This window comes from Petaurus breviceps, unplaced genomic scaffold (genome assembly GCF_028583685.1).
Source record: "Petaurus breviceps papuanus isolate PSGF00001 unplaced genomic scaffold, PetGlider_PUasm1.0 90594, whole genome shotgun sequence".
NCBI lineage: Eukaryota > Metazoa > Chordata > Mammalia > Diprotodontia > Petauridae > Petaurus > Petaurus breviceps.
Genome location: NW_027187281.1, coordinates 2656277 through 2677520, shown reverse-complemented (window position 1 = coordinate 2677520; position 21244 = coordinate 2656277). Strand labels below are relative to the sequence as shown.

The 21244-nt window shown below is 39.5% G+C and overlaps 1 protein-coding gene across 5 annotated transcripts in view; it reads left to right on the top strand.

Annotated features, from left to right (window-relative positions):
- SETDB2 (SET domain bifurcated histone lysine methyltransferase 2) overlaps positions 1–21244 on the top strand; it is a 67772-nt gene that overhangs the window by 31024 nt on the left and 15504 nt on the right. For 4 of the 5 annotated variants that reach the window (XM_069063642.1, XM_069063646.1, XM_069063644.1 and 1 more), the window contains 2 exons: positions 14853–14924; positions 17236–17799. In XM_069063642.1, coding sequence (XP_068919743.1) covers positions 14853–14924; positions 17236–17799 — 636 coding nt within the window. The remainder of the gene's footprint in view (positions 1–14852; positions 14925–17235; positions 17800–21244) is intronic. The other variant, XM_069063645.1, reaches the window with a different exon arrangement.

Below are 21244 nucleotides of genomic sequence, written 5' to 3'. Positions count from 1 at the left end.
GATCAGAACCATCTCTGCTTCTAGGCTTAGTTGTAGCCTTGGTTGCTGTGCAGAGGCCATGTGACACATATAAAAGTGGTGTTATTCATGTAGTTCATCCATTGCTTTTTGGTTTTTTATGACAGAGGACTGAGTTTCCCAAAGCCAGGCTTCTTTCTCACCCCATTTTAAGCTTTTGCTCTCTTCACATTGATAATTATATTCACAGTGGTGATTGGTGCAAAAACAGAAATATAGCTTCTAAATGACTATATGCTAGTATTCTCTAGTGTTCTATTTTTCTAATAATTCTATTCACCAATTGCTTGAGATTACTAATGTACTTTTTAAAATTTACTTTTAGTTTTCAACATTCATTTCCACAAAATTTTAAGTTACAAATTTTCTCCCCGTCTTTCCCCTACCCCCCACCCCAAGATAGTGAGCCTACTGAATACCCCTTCCCCCAATCTGTTCTCTCTTATATCTTCCCCTATACCACCTCTAACTTTCTAATAGGGCAAGATGGATTTCTATCCCCAGTACTTGCATATCTTATTTCCCAGTTGCATGTAAAAAGCAATTTTTTTAAATATCTGTTTTTAAAACTTTCATTTACAAATTCTTTCCCTTGTTCCCTCCTCATCCACCCCCACTGGGAAGATAAGCAATTCAATATAGGTTGTATATGTGTAGTTAAGCAAAACATTTCCATAGTAGTTAGTTATATTGTGAAAGACTATATGTCCCTCTATCCTATCCCACCCCCTACTTATTCTATTTTCTACTTTGACCCTGTTCCTTTTCAAAAATATATGCTTCTAACTACCCTCTCCCCCTCTCTGCCCTCCCTTCTATCATCCCCCCTCTTATCCCCTTCTCCCCTACTTTCCTGAAGGGTAAGATACCCAAATGAGTGTGTATGTTATTCCCTCAAGCCAAATTCAGTGAGAGTAAGGTTGATCCTTTCCCTTTCACCTTCCTGCTCTTCCCCTCCATTGTAACAGTTTTCTCTTGCCTCTTTTATGAGATAATTTACCCTATTCAGTATCTCCTTTTCTCTTTCTCTCACATTCTTCTCTCACCTCTTAATTTTATTTTTTTAGATATCATCCCTTCCTATTCAACTGATTTTGTGCCCTCTGTCTGTATACATATACATGCATACACACATACACACACTCACATATGTATTTATATACATACACCCTCCTATATATGTATACATTATATATACATATATATTCCCTTCAATTATCCTAATACTGAGAAAAGTTTCATAAGTTAAAATGATCATTTTTCCATGTAGGAATGTAAATAGTTCAACTTTAATAAGTTCCTTATTATTTCTTTTTCCTGTTTACCTTCTACTGCTTCTCTTGCTTCTTGTATTTGAAAGTCAAATTTTCTGTTCAGCTTTGGCTTTTTCATCAAGAATGCCTGAAAGTACTCTGTTTCATTGAATGACTGTATTTTCCCCTGAAGCATTATACTCAGTTTTGCTGGGTAGGTGATTCTTGGTTTTAATCCTAGCTCCTTTGACCTCCACAATATCATACCGTGTTTCCCCGATAATAAGACACTGTCTTATTAATTTTTTTGGAAAGAAAAACACTAGAGGGCTTATCTTCAGGGGAGGGCTTATGTTGTCCTGCCTCAGCTCTCCTCCGCGGCACTGCTCTCAATGGCGCCAGCAAGGAAATCACTGGGGAAGAACAGGGATGACGTGCTCACTGCTGCAGCTCTGATTGGATGCAGCTTGGAGCACGGCATGCGTTTCACCCGTGGGGGGCGGTGCATACAGAGGGTACCGTAATGTAGCATGTAGCGCAGGGGATCACCTTCACTACAGTAGCAATCTCAATAGGGCTTATTTTCGGGGGAGGGCTTATTTTAGAGGAATCTTACACAGTAAGGGGAGGGCTTATTTTCGGGATAGTTCTTATTATCGGGGAAACACGGTATTCCAAGCCCTTCAGTCTCTTAGTGTAGAAGCTGCTAGATCTTGTGTAATCCTGATTGTGTTTCCACAAGACTCAAATTGTTTCTTCCTGACTGCTTGTAGTATTTTCTCCTTGACCTGGGAACTCTGGAATTTGGTCATGTTATTCCTAGTTTTCTTTTGGGGATCTTTTTCAAGAGGTGATTGGTAAATTCTTTCAATTTTTATTTTCCCTCTGGTTGTAGAATATCAGGGCAATTTTCCTTGAGAATTTCTTGAAGGATGATTTCTAGATTCTTTTTTTGATCATGGTTTTCAGGTAGTCGAATAATTTTTAAATGATCTCTCTTGGATCTATTTTCCAGGTCAGTGGTTTTTCCAGTGAGATATTTCATATTGCCTTCTATTTTTTCATCTATTTGGATCTGTTTTATAGTATCTTGATTTCTCATAAAGTCATTAGTTTCCATTTGCTCTAATCTAATTTTGAGGGAATTATTCTCTTCAGTAATTTTTTGAAATTACTTTTCCATCTGGGAAATTCGACTTTTTAAGGCATTCTTCTCCTCATTGGCTTTTTTGGGCCTCTTTTGCTGTTTGAGTTAGTCTATTTTTTAAGGTGTTATTTTCTGGGGGTGGCTAGGTTTCACAGTGAATAGAGCACTGGCCCTGGAGTCAGGAGGACCTGAGTGCAAATCTGGCCTCAGACACTTAATAGTTACTAGCCTTGTGACCTTGGGTAAGTCATTTAACCCCAATTACCCTGCCTTCCCCCTTCCAGAAAAACAAAAAAAAAGAGATAGAAAAAAGGTGTTATTTTCTTCAGTATTTTTTAGGGTTTCCTTTAACAGGCTGTTGACTTGTTTTTCATGATTTTCTTGCATCATTCTCGTTTCTCTCCCCAATTTTTCCTCCACTTCTCTGACTTGATTTTCAAAATCCTTCTTGTGCTCTTCCATGGCCTGTAACCAGTTCATATTTTTCTTGGAGTCTTTTGATGCAAGAGTTTTGACTTCATTGACTTCTTCTGGCTCCATGTTTTGATCCTTTTTTGTCCCCAAAAAAGGATGCTATGGTCAGATTTCACTTCCTCTTCTTGCTCATCTTGTGAGCCTATTACTTGACCTTTGAGCTCTTTGCCACTGTAGAACTCTGCCTCCAGAATGGAGAGAGCTATGTCCCAAATTGCTGGGGTTTTCACAGATGTTGTCAGAGCTATGAGGAAGGTGCCCTCTCTACAAACACCTCAAGCTGTGGTACACTGGCCACACCCAGAACACCCAAGACAGTGGCTCAGACAGATCCAAGCAGGTCAAAGCACGAGCGATAACCCTCTGAATGGTTGCTTGGTCCCCCGACAATCTGCAGGCCAGGAGCTCAGGAGGCAGCCATGCGGCAGCAGCTGCTGCTGCCCTGCCACCACCACCTCACTGGGAGCAGGGGCCAGATCATGTTCTTCTGTCACCCAGTTCTATTGAGTTCCCCACTGACCATATACTTTCTCTTTGGTATTTATGGGTTGAGAAGTCAGGAAACAGCCACAGCTGCTGGTGATTCACTCTCCTGAAGTCTGCTCTGGCCAGTCTGTGCTGCTGATTCCCAGCTTGGTGTGATAGACCCTTCCTGTTGGCCTGCCAAGCTGCCTTCAGCGGGAGATTTGTTTCTCTCTGTCACTTTATGGGTTCTGATGCTCTAAAATTTGTTTAGAGTCATATTTTACAGGTATTGGAGACGGTTGGAGCAGAGCTCAGAAAAGTTCCTGTTTTTACTCTGCCATCTTGGCTCCGCCCCCCTAATAATGTACTTTTAACATTTCTCCTTACTCAGCAGCATAACATAAGTAACACACTAAACTTTTGTGTATCTGTTTATTCTCTGCTGCCTTCCCTGTGTTTCAGGTTTGAGTTTATAAGAGAGATCCCTATCCAATTAGTCTAATTTCTTTTCTTGGTTCCCTTTATTTTTACTTTGGGATTTTTATCTAGTCAGATTTTTTTATATTTTAGATGTTCCTGTTCTTTTTGACTTGTGTTCCTTTTTGGAGTTTTTAGACCTTGGATCATACCTGTCTTCCCTGAACTTTTAAAATTAGTTTTTCTAGAGTCTGTGATATATGTCTGCCTGGGCCAAGATTTCCTTTCATTTGGCATGCATTCCAAGGTAACAGTTACTTTCTTCTCTAAGGTTCCCATCACTTTCACCTCACCAGCTTTCTATGTTGGTGAAAACTACATGCAGAATAGCAATCCCTTGTTTGCTACCTCTCCCTTCTGAGAGATAGAGAGGCAAGTCAAGCATTTTTGGATGCTCTGCTTTTAGCAAAATGAAATTTCTAGAAAGTGTGGATTGATGTTGTCTTAAAGGTAAGTTCTTTATTTGTTTTGTTCTTAAGTGCTTCCTTTTCTTTTGTTAAAAAATATTTATTGGGCTGGCTAGAATAGAGCACCAGCCCTGGAGTCAGGGGGAGTTCAAATCTGGCCTCAGACACTTAACACAAAACTAGCCGTGTGACCTTGGGCAAATCACTTAACCCCAATTGCCCTACTTTCCCCCCTCCAAAAAAAAAATTATTGATTTTTAGTTTTCAACATTTACTTTTTATAAGATTTTGAGTTCTAAACTTACATAGGCTATCTATGTACAATCACATTAAACATATTTCAGCATTATTTATGTTGTAAAAGAAGAATCAGAACAAAAGGGAAAATCCACAAGAAAGACAAAACAAAATAAAAAGAGAAAATAATATGCTCTGAGCTACTTTCAGACTCCATAGTTCTTTCTCTGGATGTGGATAGCATTTTCTATCGTGAGTTTTGGAATCATCTTAGATCCTTGCATTGCTTAGAAGAGCTAAGTCAAACAAAGTTGGTCATCACACAGTGTTGCTCTTACTGTGCACAATGTTCTCCTGGTTCTGCTCACTTCACTCAGCATCAGTTCATGCAGGTCTTTCCAGGTTTTTCTGAGAGCATTGTGCTTTGTCATTTCTTATGGAATAATAGTATTCCATTATATACATATGCCACAACTTGTTCAGCTATTCCGCCAGTTGATCTGTATCCCCTAAATTTCCAGTTCTTTGACACCACAAAAAGAGCTGCTATAAATATTTTTCTATACATGTGTCCTTTTCCCCTTTTTTATCATGTCTTTGGGATATAGGCCTAGTAGTGGTATTGCTAGATCAAAGGGTATACACAGTTTTATAGAACATAGTTCCAAATTGCTCTCCAAAATGGTTGGATCTGTTGGCAACTTTACCAACAATGAATTAGTGTTCCAATTTTCCCACATCTTCTCCAAAATTTATCAGTTTCCTCTTTTGTCATGTTAGCCAATCTTATAGGTGTGATGTGGTACCTCAGAGTTGTTTTAATTTGCATTTCTCTAATCAGTAGTTATGTAGAGCATTTTTCATATGAGTATAGATAGCTTTAATTTCTTCATCTGAAAACTACCTGTTCATATCCTTTGACCATTTATCTGTTGGGGAAGGTAAGTTCTTTTTTAAAAAAAAAATCTTACTCTACTTTTTAAAGGAAAAGTTCCCGGATTTAACTTTTTTCTTGAAATGGCATTTTTATAAGCTAAAAATATTTTGATGCATAAAATTAGTAATTGATACATAAAATTAGATAGCACAAGATTTGAGAAAGGAATTTCAAGCTTCAAAGTTTGATAAAATCTCATTAATTCTCCCCAGTTGGGATGGATGTCATTCTGACAGATACCTACAGGTAGAAAAACATCTTGGAAGAAATGGAGTTTTGATAGTTTTATATAGTCATATGGAATCTCCAGCAGAGTAGTTGGGTTGTCTCCAATTGGTCCATTCATTGTTTGAATGTCAGCGTTAGGGTAATAACTAAAAACATTGTTGATTTTCCCAGATAAAGAAACAGGCAAAATGTCTATTTACTGTTAATTTGTGACTTCACAAGTAACTTTTGCCTCTGAGTGACCCTTAACAATTTTTCTAATAAGCTTTCAGCTTTTTTCCAAGTGCATTCACTTGTACTGACAAGAGGCAGTCAAGTATAGTGGAGAGAATGCAAGGTTTGGATGCACAGGACTTATGTTTAAGTCTTGGCTCTTCTACATACTACCTGTGTCACCTTGGACAGGTCCCTGTGTAAGAAGCAAAGTGGTGGCAGAGAGATAGATATAAAGTATTGGGCTTAGAATCAGGAAAGCCTGGGTTCAGATCCTGCCTCAGACAACTACTAGCTATATAACCTTGGAACACTAACTTAATGTATCTGTGCCTCACTTCCTTTATCTCTAAAATTAGGGGGTTAATTTGATGGCCTCTAAGGTCCTTTCCAGCTTTAAATCTAAGACCTATCCCTTTTCTGAGCACCATCCCATGAAGTGCGGGATAGACTAAATTATTTCTCATTTTTGTTCTACGGATCAGCTTAAGAATTTGATATCCCGGGGGCGGAGCCAAGATGGCGGAGTAGAAGCACGACCCTCCCGCAGCTCCGGCTTCCACCCTCCCCAATCCATGTAAAAAGGGGACTCTAACCAAACTTTGGAGCTGCAGAACCCACAAAATGACACAGAGAAGCTAACCTCCCGCTGAGAACAGTTCGGCAGGCCAGCAGGAATCGGCCAGCGCAACGCTCTGGGAGCCGAGCCCAGCACCACGCCAAGGCTTTAGCCCCAGGGCAGGCCTGACCAGCCGCCAGCCAGAGGGACTCCAGATCAGCAGCAGCTGTGACCGTTTCCAGATTTATCAATACATAGATGCGAAGGACAAGGTGAGAGGCCAGTGCATTCTGGACTTTGGGACCCAGTAAGTGGGAGTGTGTGGCTTTTACCCCCGGGGCGACAAAGCCCCCGGGGCGAGAAACCGCTGAGACAATGGCACAGCCTGCCAGCTCCACGGGGCGGCTTCAGCTCCTGGCCTGCAGAGTGTAGGGGGACCAAGCACCAGTCTGAGGGGTAATCGCTCTTGCTTTAACCTGCTTGGATCTGGATTGCAGTCTAGGGTAGAGGTCCTGGGGTGTGTGTCCAGCTTGCCAGAGCATGTGGAGACCTCAGAGAGGGCACCCATCTAATACCTCCGGCAGCTGAGAAAACCCCAGCATTTGGGACGAAAACTCCCCTGTCTGGTGGCAGAGTCCTACTGTGGCAAAAAAGCCCAAAAGTCAAATCATTGAGTATTCCAACATTACACTCCTATTTTGGGGATAAGAAGGAGCAAGGCATGGAACAGGAGGAAATCAGTGAAGTCAGAACTCCTGTACCAAAAGCTTCAAAGGAAAATACAAGCTGGTTACAGGCCATAGAGGACCTTAAGAAGCAGATAAGAGAAGTGGAGGAAAAATTGGGAAGAGAAATGAGAACAATGCAAGAAAATTATTAAATGAGAGTCAACAGCCTGACTGAAGAAAATAATATCTTAAAAAACAGACTGACTCAAATGGCAAAGGAGGCTCAAAAAGGCAATGAGGAGAAGAATGCCTTAAAAAGTCGAATTTGCCAGATGGAAAAAGAATCTCAAAAGCTCACTGAGGAGAATCATTGCTTCAGAATTAGATTGGAGCAAATGGAAGCTAATGACTTTATGAGAAATCAAGATGCTGTTAAACAGATCCAAACAAATGAAAGAATAGAAGGCAATGTGAAATATCTCATGGGAAAAACCACTGACCTGGAAAATAGATCCAGGAGAGATAATTTAAAAATTATTGGACTGCCTGAGAGCCATGACCAAAGTAAGAGCCTGGAAAGCATCCTCCAGGAAGTTCTCAAAGAAAACTGCCCTGATGTTTTAGAACGAGAGGGCAAAATAGAGGTTGAAAGAATCCACCGATCACCTCCTGAAAAAGATCCCAAAAAGAAAACTCCTAGGAATATTATAGCCAGGTTCCAGAATTCCCAGATTAAGGAGAGAATATTACAAGCAGCCAGGAAGAAACAATTTGAATATTGTGGAAACACAATCAGGATAACCCAGGATCTGGCAGCTTCTACACTGAGGGATCGAAGGGCCTGGAATGTGATATTCCGGAGGTCAAGGGAGCTGGGATTAAAACCAAGAGTCACCTACCCAGCAAAACTGAGTATCATGTTTCAGGGGAAAATATGGTCATTCAGTGGAATACAGGACTTTCAAGCATTCTTGCTGAAAAAACCAGAGTTGAATAGAAAATTTGACATTCAGATGCAAGAAGCAAGAGAAGCATGAGAAGGTAAACAGGGAAAAGAAATCATAAGGAACTTATCAAAGTTGAACTATTTTTTTTTTTTGGAGCAATCGGGATTGAGTGGCTTGCTCGGGGTTGCACGGCCAGTTGTTGTTTCTGGGTGTGGTGCTGGGTGTCTGGGCCCGGATTTGATCCGGGTCGTCCCGGCACTGGGGCCGGTGCTCTTGCTTGCTGAGCCACCTGGCCAAAGTTGAACTATTAACATTCCTACATGGAAAAACAATAATTGTAACTTATGAAACTTTTCTCAGTAGTTGAAGGGTTTAGAAATACATATATATATTATATATATATATTATATATATATATATATCTCTTTATATGAGGGTATGTGGGCATATGAATACATATGTGAATGTGTGTATATATGTTTACAGGTATACATAGAGGGCATGGGACCAATTTAACAGGAAGGGATGATACTTAAAAGGTGAAATTAAGAGGTGAGAGGAATATAATGAGAGGAGATGGGGAGAGACAGAGTGGGGCAACTATTTCATACAGAAGAGGCAAGGGAAAATGGTTACAATGGAGGGGAAGAATAGGAAGGCAAAAGGGAATGGGTCAACCTTATTCCTATTGAATCTGGCTTGAGGAAGGAGGGAAATACACACTAAATAGGGGATCTCACCCTCCAGGAGAATAGGGGGGGAAGGGGATGTGAGGGGGGATGATGGAAGGGAGGGCAGGCTGGGGGGGAGGGAAGTTGGAAGCACCCACTTTTGAAAAGGGACAGGATCAAAGTAGAGAATAGAACAAGTGGGATGTGAGATAGGAGGGAGGGAAATATAGTCAGTCTTCTACAATACATCTACTATGTTATTGTTTTGCATTAGCCAAACATGTACAACCTATACGGAACTGCTTGTCTCCCCAGTGGGGGTGGGTGGCAGGGGGGGAAGGGAATGAATCTGGAATTGAAAGTTTTAAAATCAAATATTCAAATATATGTGTATATATATATATATATATATAAAAAAAAAATAAAACATCTGTGTCTATGAACAAACAAACAAAAAAAAAAGAATTTGATACCCCTATTTATACTCATGTTAAAAACAAGACATAGTGGTTAAGATCAAAAAGCTTTTTGATTAAACCCCAGGTATTTCCAAACTCTTAGGCCAATGATAGGCATGCAGCAAATTCTTACTGAATCTAATTGAATTTAATTTATCCTTGAAGAAACTAGTAGAATTGAATGAATGTTAATACTAAATATGTTTGTCAAATGGCATAGCTTCTTAATTCATAAAAGAAGAGTTAACTGAATTTTAAAAAGGCCCCAGATAATAACACATTAATTCTGAGACTATAGTGTTCATGTCTCAGAGTTGGACAAATTTAACAAACAAAGAGGAAAATATTAAAACAACTTAACTGAAAGATTATAGCATCTTCTGAATGGGAATGTTGAAAAACATAGCATAAAACTCAGTATCACACATTGCCTTTAGGAAAAAATGAACTATGTCAAAGTTTTTGAACAGGCAGTTTTCAGAAGAAATCAAAGCTATTTTTATATAAAAAATGCTTTAAATCACTCTTAATTAGAGAAATGCAAATTAAAACATCTCTGAGGTACTACCTCACAATTGTCAGTTTGATTAATATGATAGAAAAGGAAAATGACAAATACTGGAGGGCATGTGGGAAAACTGGGAAACTAATGCACTGTTGTTGGTGGAGCTGTGAACTGATCCAACCATTCTGGAGAGCAATTTGGGACTGTGCTCAAAGGGTTATAAAGCTATGCATACCTTTTGACCCAACAATACCACTTGTAGGTTGGTATCCCAAAGAGATCAAAGAAAAAGGACCTATATGTACAAAAATAATTCTAGGAACTTTTTTTGTGGTGGCAGAGAATTGGAAATTGAGGGAATGCCCATCAGTTGGGGAATAACTGAACAAATTGTGCTGTGGTTGTGATAGAATATTATGATGCCATAAGAAATGATGATCAGGATGCTTTCAGGAAACCCTGGGAAGACATATATGAAATGAAGCAAAGTGAAGTGAGCAGAAGTAGAACATTGTATAGTAATAGTAATATCGTACTATGAACAACTGTGAATAACTTAGCTGTTTTCAACAGTACAGTGATACAAGACAGGTACGAAAGATTTATGATGAAAAATGCTATCCATCTCCAGAGAAAGAACTGATGGATGCTGAATGCAGATCAAAGCATACTTTTTGTATTTTATTTGTTTTATATTATTTGTATTTTAGCTTTTTTTTTTCTTGTGCAACATGGCTAATATGGAAATATGTTTTGAATGACTGCTCATATATAGTCTATATCAAATTGCTCACCTTCTCAAGGACGGGGTAGGGTGAAAGGAGAAGATTTGGAATTCAAATTTCCAAAAAAACAATGTTAAGAATTGTTTTTACATATGATTGAGAAAAAATAATTTTAAAAAGTTTAGAAACAAAGCAAAAAATAGACCATGTACTATAGAGAAAATATAAATGTAAAAATGTAGAAATACTAAACATGTCCTTTAACAAGAAAAAGATAAATGGAGACAGTAGTGACATCTGAGTAGTTGGTAAGTTGAAATCAGAAACTGACTATAGAAAGTGATAATGATGAGACAGCATACCATAATTTTTTTGAAGCTAAAAGAATTTTCAGAGGAAAAATTGTTTCTGAGAACATGCATTAACAAGAGGAAAAGAAAGCTTTAATGAACTGAATATGTGACTAAATAAATTAGTACAAATGAATAATCTTGAAAATTAGAGTAGAAAAAGATATATCAGAAAACAAAAAAATTTTAAATTTTACAAACAGGACTAAAAACTGGTTCTTTTAATTGAACTTCTGCTGTATTGGTGGGACATAGGGTATTGATGACTACCGACAAGACTACTTATTTTGCCAGTCCCCAGTTCTCTGAGAAGGTCCTTTTCACATGTATTATCACCAAAGTAAAACAATGAACCAAGGTAACATTTTGTTACAAGTTGTATCAGTATACACTGTGAATAAAGTTTCCAGATCTGCCCTTTTTTTTTTTCCCCTGGAGGAAATACTTTTGTCACATGATACAACCATATATGTTAAAGTAGTAGCTGATGTTTTGGGATTGTAGTGTTTAGTTCATTCAGATTTAATGCAAAGGAGAAATGATCATGTTCCCTCATGATTCATATACAGCAAGATCACCTTTTTGCATAATAACTGCCTGTGGTGGGAAAAATCAGTGCCTGCCTGCCTCATGTGACTACCCCCTATTCACCTCCCTTATTTAGGGAGGCTGGGAAACAAGAGCAGAGAATTCAGCAGATAATTGTTTATTTCCTTATTACTTGTACTGAAGCATATGGAGGAAAAATATTCTCACTTTTCCTTTCCACTTATCTCCATCTCCTTCCTTTAGTTTTCCCCCACCCCCCCAAAAAGCCCTGTCTAACCCTAAATAGAGTATTAAACGCAACATACTCCGTATCAGTAATGTTAGGTAGATTTTACAGATCAGGAGGCACGGATTAAACTCCACTCAGCAGGCCTCAGTTAGGCAACAGACATGGTGAGAGGTGCTAGAGATACCAAAGGCAACAAACAAAACAGTGCTTCCCCTCGAGGAGGTTATATTCTACTGAGGAGATAGAAGTGCACACAGATGTGTGAATACAAAATATATACAAAGTAAATTTGGGGGAGAGGTGAGGAGCCTAATAACCTAGAGTAGAAGTGGGGAACCTGTGGCCTTGAGACCACATATGACCCTCTAGGTCCTTAAGTGCAGCCCTTTGACGGAGTCCAAGTTTTACAGAACAAATCCTTTTATTAACAGAATTTGTTCTGTGAAATTCTGGGTTGGGAGCCAGATTGGAAGGGATTGAGAAGTGAATGGGAGCGGAGAAAATGAAGGCAATGATTGTAGGAAGCTCTTTCTAGAATTTTGGCAGTAAAGGGAAGGAGAATTATAGCATGTTTCTCGGAGGAATGACCAAATCAAGCTGGGTCTTTTCAAGGATTTGGAAGATTTTTGTAGGGAGCAAGAAGGGACCCAGTGGATAAAGAGATACTGAAGATTAGAGAGAAGGGATTATCATAGGGTCAAGTTAGCAGGGAAGACAGAGGTTGGTTTCAAAGGCACAAGTAGACAGCTTGACCTTGGCAAAAAAACAACAACAACAAAACCACTTCCTCATAGAAGTTAGAGCAAAGGGGAGAATGGGGCTGATGTTGAGTGGTCATAGACTTAATAAAAAGGGTTGTAATGGATGGTCTCAGATTTCTCTCTCTAGAAATCCAGTTGACATTATATAACATAAATGTATAGTAACCCTAGTCAGCACACTTGTGTGATCTACTCCAGTCATTTGCAGTAGCACAGAATGGTAGAAATAGAAAGAACAGGTGATAGGGATTAATATCAGGGCTAAGAATAGGATGAACAACAGTAAGAGAAGGGGGCAAGGTATTTGAGGGTAGAGAACAGTGTAAAGAATTATAAGACCCAAATGAGTAAGGAAGGTGGAGTGAGTAGAGGCTTCAGGGAAGACAGATAGGTTTAGGAAGAGAAAGACGGAGGTGGAAGGACCGGAGATTATGGTCAGTAGAAGACTTTCAGAGTCATAAGATCAAGAATGTACCTGTTGCCATTTATAGCTGGGACACAGGGAAGGTGTAGATGATGGTAGTTAAGGAAGTCACTGAATTGGAACACCAATATTTAATATTCCATGATGCTCTGCATCTTCTCCCCCCGCCATCTCCCCATGTGAGTGTAAGGGGTAGGGTGGACAAGAAGACTACTGAGTTTGAGAAAGGCTGGAGAATGGGGAGGGTCGGGTACAATAGGTAGTAACATAATCTAGAGTGAACCCTAAAGGAGAAGAAACTTTGGAAAGAGCTTACATTATAGAATAATAGTATATGTCAGTGGCATAACTGAAATTATAATTTTTAGTGGAGTTTTCATGTTTTTCTGCCTTCTTTCCCAGTATTCTCTATTGTTCCCTTTTGATTTGAAAGACAACATCAGTTAGGCTTAGCTGGGTAGACAACTGCTAGTATAAGTCTTTGGACATCCTGATTTCCTAATGAGTAAATTTCACTTCCACCCAAATGTTAAGATACTTAAACTGGAGTAATTTTTAACTCAGAACTGTTCAGGAAGTGGGTAGCTTTGAGATAATACCTGTTTGGAAACTAAGGCAATCAGAATTTCTTCTTTCCCTGCTGTTCACTTGAAAGTCATCCTTTGACCCTTGAGCTGAAAAGCTGTATTTCAGCAGTGTTGATACCCCATTCCCTCACCCTCATGGAGAACAAATCAAACCCTAAGAAAATACCAATTGAAGAGGGACAAATAATGACACTGGAAGAGATGCCAGAGAAACTACTTTTGAAACTTTTGTAAGTCGTGTATCCGGGCAAGATGAAAAAGGAAATGAAGCACCCCGTTCGTTATTTACCCACCACCCTAGGTATACAGGTCGCCTAGCAAGTGACCAAACCCGAGCCAGAACAGAGAACCAGTCATGCAAAGCTTCAGAGAGTTGAGTGTGGAGGGCCGAGTGTATAGTAGTAGAAGAAAATGGTGGGAAAGAGCTTAGCCTACCATTGTAGGAAGCAGGAAACTCCAGATGTATCATGCGGTAAACCAGCACGGCCCAAGTGGCTTTAAGAGACCCAAATTGTAAATATTGTCCGGACTAAGAAAGAACAAAGTGAGATTAAAACAAAGACTTGGCGTCACCCCACAGGTACAACACGGGGTAGGAAGTTCTTCAAAGGGAAATAAGATTTCAGCCTCTTGAGGCTATTTTCCAATTTTTCCCCCATGTACTTAAATATTTTAAGCCATCTCACAAAGATGATGCTACTAATCCAACGCTATTGTTTCAGAAGTGGAGATAATGTTTATATGACTATATGCTTTTAGTAAATAAGGATTAAAGTGTGTGGCCATAACAAAAAGCAATATTAGCTTATCTACACTGTGTTTTACCCTTTGATCACTCAGCTCTCTCCACTGGAGATAAAAATTTTAAAAAAGGAAAATTCTTATTTGCTCTTTGATACTTTCTATTTTTTCTTTATTGACTCTAAGAATTCATTATTCACATTTAGAATTTTCAATTATGACAGTTACATGTTTGAAGACTTGAATTTTGAATTTCTCCATGCTGTAGTCTTCTGAGTTCTTTCATTTATAATGTGATACTTGGGGGGGGTAGGGGATTGTTGTTTTGTTTTCTGATTTAGAAACCCCCTTACTATCCAGTTTGTTTTATTTTCTGGTATTCTATCATTTTTGATACAGATCCATCCGGTGGTTCTGTATTTCTGCCAGCTCAGTGACTCTGTGAATAGTGCTGGGCCTGGAGTCAGGAGGGTCTGAGTTCAAATCCAGCCTTGTACACTTACTAGCTGTGTGACCCTGGGCAAGTCACTTAACCACTACCTGCCTCGGTTTCCCCATCTGTAAAATGGGGGAAATAGTAAGTAGTAGGAAGGTAGGTACCTTCCAGGATTATTGTGAGGATCAAATAAGACTAATATTTAGAAAACTCTTTGAATACTTTAAAGCACTGTGTAAGTGTTGTTGTTTTTATTAGTTTTGTTTCTTGGTCTTTTATGTTGCAGAGCATTTGTACAAATATCTAGAATCTTATTTGAATTCATTATCTTACCTTGTTTTTTTGTCATTTTGTTTCTGTTTTTTCCTCTTTTCTTGACATGACAGACCACTGACTTGGGGAGTCAGAGAACCTGAGATCATTCTCACCTCTGATGTTTCCAATTTTTATGATGACAGGCAAGTGACTTAACCCCTCTGGGCCTCATTTTGTCCTTCTGTAGAGTGAGAATGTTGAACTGAATTCCTTCTGTTGTCTTTTTAAGCTCTAGCTCTGTGTACCTTTGCTTTAACCCTCAATTAAATGAGAACTCACTTTCCCACTTATGAAAGGGAGTAGCTTTTTGCAGAACCAATGTCTGGCCTATATTCTAAATTCACTTTGATTCCAGACATAAGAAGCTGCACTTCAGAAATGTTAAGACTGTGTATGAACATAAGAGTGTGAACTCTTGGAAAACAAATGAAAACCTAAGATAATACCATTTAAAAAATATAGGGAGACAGATAATGACATGAGGAAAGAGGCCAAAGAAACTAGGTTTGAAACATCAACTGTTGTGTTAAGGCCAAACAGAGTAGTTGCTGTTTGACCCAGGAGGCTTCTAGAGCTACTGTGGCTCCCATGGTGCAGGAGAATGATGTGGTTAGACGTGCGTTTTGGCACATGAGCCGAGGGGGGATTGGCGTCCCATTGAGGCAGAGAGCCCAGTCAGCGGGCTGATGGTAGTTTTGGTGAAAGGGGATGAGGGCCTGAACTAAAGTGGTCATATGAGTAGGGAGAAGGGAAGGTATATGAGAGGGAAAGGAGAGAGAATGTAAGGATAACACTGACAGAAAAAAACAGGGCTGCCCTCCATACTAAGAGCAGAGATCACAAGTAAACAGGTTTTGGGGACAAGATAATGAGTTCTATTTTGGATACATTGAGTTGAGATGTGTATAGTTTAAGATGTCCAAGAGGCCTTTAGAAATGTGTGACTACAGCTGAGCAGAGAGACTGGGATTGGATGTGTAGATCTTGGAATCCTGTGCATGAAGATGATCTTTTAACTCCTGGGAGCTGATGAGGTCTGCAAGTAAGATAGGACAGAGCAAGAACAGAAAGGGTCCCATTTAGTGTGGGTGACACAGATGAAGAATCATCAGCGGAGACTGAGGAGTGGTTGTGGAGATGGGAGAAGAGCCATGAGGAAGGAGTCTCTAGGGGCAGAGTGGGCTGGACCGTGTCACATGCCACAAAGATCCCTCTCTCCTGCTAGGCCTTAGAGCGTTTGCTGGTGGAGGGCCTGCCATGGGAGCAGCAGCTGCAGAGGCAGGTCACATGCCCTTGTCTTGCCATGGCTCCTCAAAGAGCAAACAGCAGCCGCTCTGGCTGTCTTTGTGCTCTTCCAGTCTGATGCATTCCTTCCTGGAGAAGCACTGCTGAGAGTAGATACTAGCAGAAGAAACAGCTGCTACTCCATTTTGGAGTCTTCATCATTAGTTCTGGCTTTATTTGAGTGTCTTCACTCTGGTGCCTGGGCATCTTGTGTCCATGTTTCTGTCAGTGTACCTCTCTGTTTGTCTGTTTAGTGTTCTAGAGGGTAGAGGCAGGAAGAAGTGAGGTGGTTCCCCTGTCTAGATCTAGTCTGCCATTTTCCCAGAAATCCCTAGTCTGTAATGTTTGCAGAATTAAAATATTAGGTCTCTTATAATGGAGACAGAACTAAAAGCATAAGATAAGAAAAGCTGTAGGATTTTATGATAATACAAAGCTTTAAGCTCCAGTCCCTTTCCTTATTTGGAACTATTGTGTTCACTCCTTTCTTACTGCTTTTTCACCATCTTCAGTATTCAAACAATAGATAGACAAGGTGGTGTAGTAGATTATAGTGGGCTTAGAATCAGGAAGGCCTAGGTTTGAATTTTGCCTCAGACTAACTCTATGATCCTTAGTGAACCACTTAACCTCGCTAAGGCTCAGCTTTCTCATCTGTAAAATGGGGGTGATAATAATAGTAACATCCTCACAGGACTGTTACAAGGAATAATTGATGTGAAATTCTTTTCAAAACCTTAACATGCTATTAAATATCGGCTATTAGTAATAGTAATAATAACTGAAGAGAAAATGGAAAAACCTAATCAACTGGAATAGTAATGAAAAATAGCTAGTCTGATTGCTTTTCACTGAATCAGTATTCTGTGAGCTTATAGACATTGCCTCAGGTGGGAATTTGGTGAGTGGCTGTAATAAACCTATTGCATAGTCATGAACTCAGAAGTTCGAGGTATGGCTCTGGACTGCTGGAGATTTAGAATCTGAAGTTAGGAACAACTATATGAGACCAGAATGCAACAAAACGTTATTTCAGGTTCTGCCATAGGTTTGTGGTGACAGTGGCAGAGCATGATAGGACACCAGCTACTACTGTGATGTATGTTTTCTTTTTAAAGGTATATCCCTACAAATTTGTGTCACTAATCATTCTAATGTTATTTTTAACAGAACCGTAGAGGATATAGCAGTTCTAACTTTGGAAAATGAAGTTTCAGATTATGAAGAGAAAATAATATCTGTGCGTCTGTCTTATCAGAATCATATCTGCTGTGATACATGTCTATTGAACATACCTCTCACCTCCAGAGTGGAAAACCCACTCATGATCCCCATCTTGAGTAGTTTCCAAAGGCGACATGCAAAGACGAACTCTAATTGTGCTGCGTTCCACGTGAATTATAAAACCCCTTGCGGAAGGAGTTTGAGGAACTTTAAGGAGGTACATCGATACCTGCTTGAGACAGAGTGTAGCTTTTTATTTTTGCATCATTTTTCTTTCAATACCTATGTGCAGTTGAACAGGAACATACTGAGGAAAGAAGTTCTTGTTTCTGACTCTGATATTAGCCACGGAACCGAATCTGTGCCTGTTACCTTCTGTAACGAAATCGACAACAGAAGACTGCCACACTTCAAGTACCGGAGGCGGACATGGCCATGTGCCTACTACCTCAACAATTTCTCTGGCGTGTTTAGTAACTCATGTGACTGTTCAAAAGGCTGCATGGATGTGTGAGTAGAAAAATAGCTCTTTTAATCAGGATTCCACAGGCATTTTCCCAGGGGAATTCCTGATGGGGAGCCATGTGGCCTATTGGATGGCCTGAGATGCAAGGATGCCTTCTGTTGGTTGATAAAGGGGAAGAACCTTGTTAACCAAATAGTACCATGGTTTCCAACTATCTTATCCAAGGATGTGCTTCAATTAGACTAAATATTAGGGAGATTTCCCTTCATATAGTATCACAGATTATTTTATATTTACAAAGCATTTTTAAATGGCCAGTTTGTTCATTTGGTTTTACTTGGGAAACTTGTGACATGAAGCTCTTAAACTTCTGATCACAGGAATAGAATAATATAAAGTTGGGAAACATGTCACAGAAAAGTACTTTGAAGAGTAAGTTTTGACCTAAAGATATCTATGCACGAATCTGCAGCTATACATAATGTTGTTATGTATGTTATGAATTTGATCTCATTACTTGATAGTTACACTCAAAGATTAGAATTAATGTTGTCAGTCAACAATTATGTGACCATTCAGAGTAATGTCAAATATTAGCACATTTTAGACATTATCTGTAACCTACACTAAGTCCATAGATGTTAATGTCCACAGCAGGGAAGTATAACGGGGAAGTTCATGAATTGAAGTGCTTTTTTTCTGCTTCTGTTGGAAAGGATAACGAATAGTGAGTGTAAGTAAGTGTCTTTGCCTTCTGTAGGGGTCAGTACACCAAAGTGCTGAAGAACCCTGATCCTCACTTTGAAATATAAGATATGTAAAAATATGTTGGCATTTAATGGTGCTTGCATTTTAATAATGGCACAAAATGTTTAAACAAAGGTACAAATACTTGTGTGACACAAAGAAAATATATTATCAATAGATATATAAACTGTTCTTACCTATTTAGAGATATGTCAGCAATATAGCCTAAAGTTCGAGTGACCTTTTAACCAGAGATTTTCTAGTCCAGTCCCTTCTATGTTTGCTAGGCTAGTAGATTAAAGGAGTGCCATGGATTTCATCAACATATTTAGCTGAATCTCTTATGATATCCTTGTGGACATGATGAAGAGATGTGAACTACAGTTAGGGACCTGGTTGTGACTAACCAGCCCCAGAGAATGCTGCTGGATACCATTGTGGAGAGGTAAGCATCGAGTCCTGTGGCAGGGGTCTGACCGTGCTTGGCCCTGTTCTGTTGGACATTTTTATCCGTGACTTCAGTGAAGGCATAGCTAGCTTGTTGAATTTATGCATACCTTGAAACTGGGAGGGAGAGCTTATAGCTTGGATGATAGAAATATGATCCAAGTAACTTTTAATAGATTTCATAAATTTGGTATGCTTTCCTCATAACAACCCTTTCTGTGTAATACAATGAATGATCACTGCCCTATTTTTAACTGATAAGTAATCTGAGTGTCAAGGAGGTTAAATGACTTGCCTTGTGTCGTGTCTACCATGTGATGGGTTTGGAACTTGAACCTAGATCTTCAGTCTCTGATCCTCCTGCCTTTTCTACTATACCATGGTGCTTTGGTATGACTGAATGATTAGCTAATAAGATGAACTTTCATAGAGCTAAATTCAAAATCTTGTATAAGATAAGGGAGATTTGGCTACAGAGTCCTAGAATTATAGACTTAGGACAGGAAGAGACTTTAGAGATCATCAAGTCTAGCCACTCATTTTACAGAAGAGAAAATAGAAACATAAAAAGGTTTGGGGGATATGACCAGTCACATAGCTAGTAAGTACCTGAGGTAGGACCCAAATTTAGGGCTTTGTGCCTCTAAATCTAGCACTCCTTCCACTGTATCACTTAATTGCCTGATTCATGTGGGGAAGAAAAACCTAGGAATTTGTGAGCCACACACTCAGCATAGGTCAGCATTGCCATGTAGTAAATAAGAAACTTAGTGCAGTTTTAGGGTAACAGAAGCCTTGTCTCCAGAGCACATTCTTCTCACGTTAGACCGGTCTTCAGTGTGGCATCCAGTCCTGGGCACCATATTTTAGAAGGGACATAGATATATGCAGGGGAGGAAAATAACCTGAATGATGAGGGTACCTGAAACCAGAGCATGCAAGGATCTGCTGAGAGAGCTGGAGATGTCTAATATGGAGACGATAAGGAGAGAGTAAAAGGGAAGAAGAAGAACTATCTTCTAGGATTTTAAAGGTTGTCATGTGGAGGAGGGATCAGACTTGTTCTGCTTTACCCTGAAGGACAGAACTAAGACCAATGAATCAAAATTATAGAAAAGTAGATTTCAGCTAAACATAAGGAAAAATTTATTAACAGTTGTAACTGTCTAAAACTAGAATAAGATGCCTTGAGGAAGAATGAGTCCATTTGTTGCTGTAGGTGTATAAATGGAGGCTGGATTACCACTTGTCAGGGATAATATAAATAGGATTTGTTCTTTGAGTAGAGATTGGTCTAGATGACTCTAGTTCTGTGATTCCTCATTTTGCAAATGGGGAAACCAAGATCCTAAGACCTTAAATTATCTTGCTAAAAGTCACTGAATGAGGGGTGGCTAGGTGGCACAGTGAGTAGAGCACCAGCCCTGGAGTGAGGAGGACCTGAGTTCAAATTTGGCCTTAGACACTTAACACTTACTAGCCACATGACCCTGGGCAAGTTACTTAACCCCAAATTACCCTGCCTTCCCCCCTCCAGAAAGCCACTGAATGAGTTATTGGCAAATTTTGAACCAGAATCTGTAAGTCTGATTTACTATCTGATACTCTTGATAATCTCTCTCCACCTTCATATACACAAATATTTATGTACTGATAATCAGGCCTTCCCTAGCCACTTAAGGAAGGAAAAAGAGATATCAGTGGCTAGTTGCCAAGCTGTTGTTTGCCCAGTCTTTCCATGTGCTGGTGAAGATACTTTACAGGCATGTACAAAAGTCTTATTTTTCCAGCACAATTTTTCAAGCACATTGGCTTATCAGGGCCCAGAGATCTGAGCCATATTTTCATTTGGGTGCTTAAAGAAGATGGTGGCCTAATCTGTAGGGAATAGGTTCAAAGGGGTGGTAGGTAACAATTTTGAGTACCATGGAACTTTCATCAGGAAAATTTATGGAAGTTCAGGAAGGGTTGGTATATTGCCACTTTGTTTTTCTAGTGGTTGTGTATCATTCTTACATTTGACAAGAGGTACCTAATCTCTAGAGGAAGTAATACCTCCATCCTGGCAAGCAGAAGCTTTGATACCATAAAGCACAAGAGAGATTCCAGACCTATCCTGTTCAAGAGAAGATGGTTATAACATATTTGAAAATTTCAGGAAATTTAAGCTGCCAAAATGAAGGAGTAGAAGTCCTGGATAATAAAGTCCTGGAATGATAAAGCAGAATAAAGTCCTGGAATGATACACGTGAATTGGAGTCATGTCTTTCCCTTTTTACCAGGACCCTGGGCTTT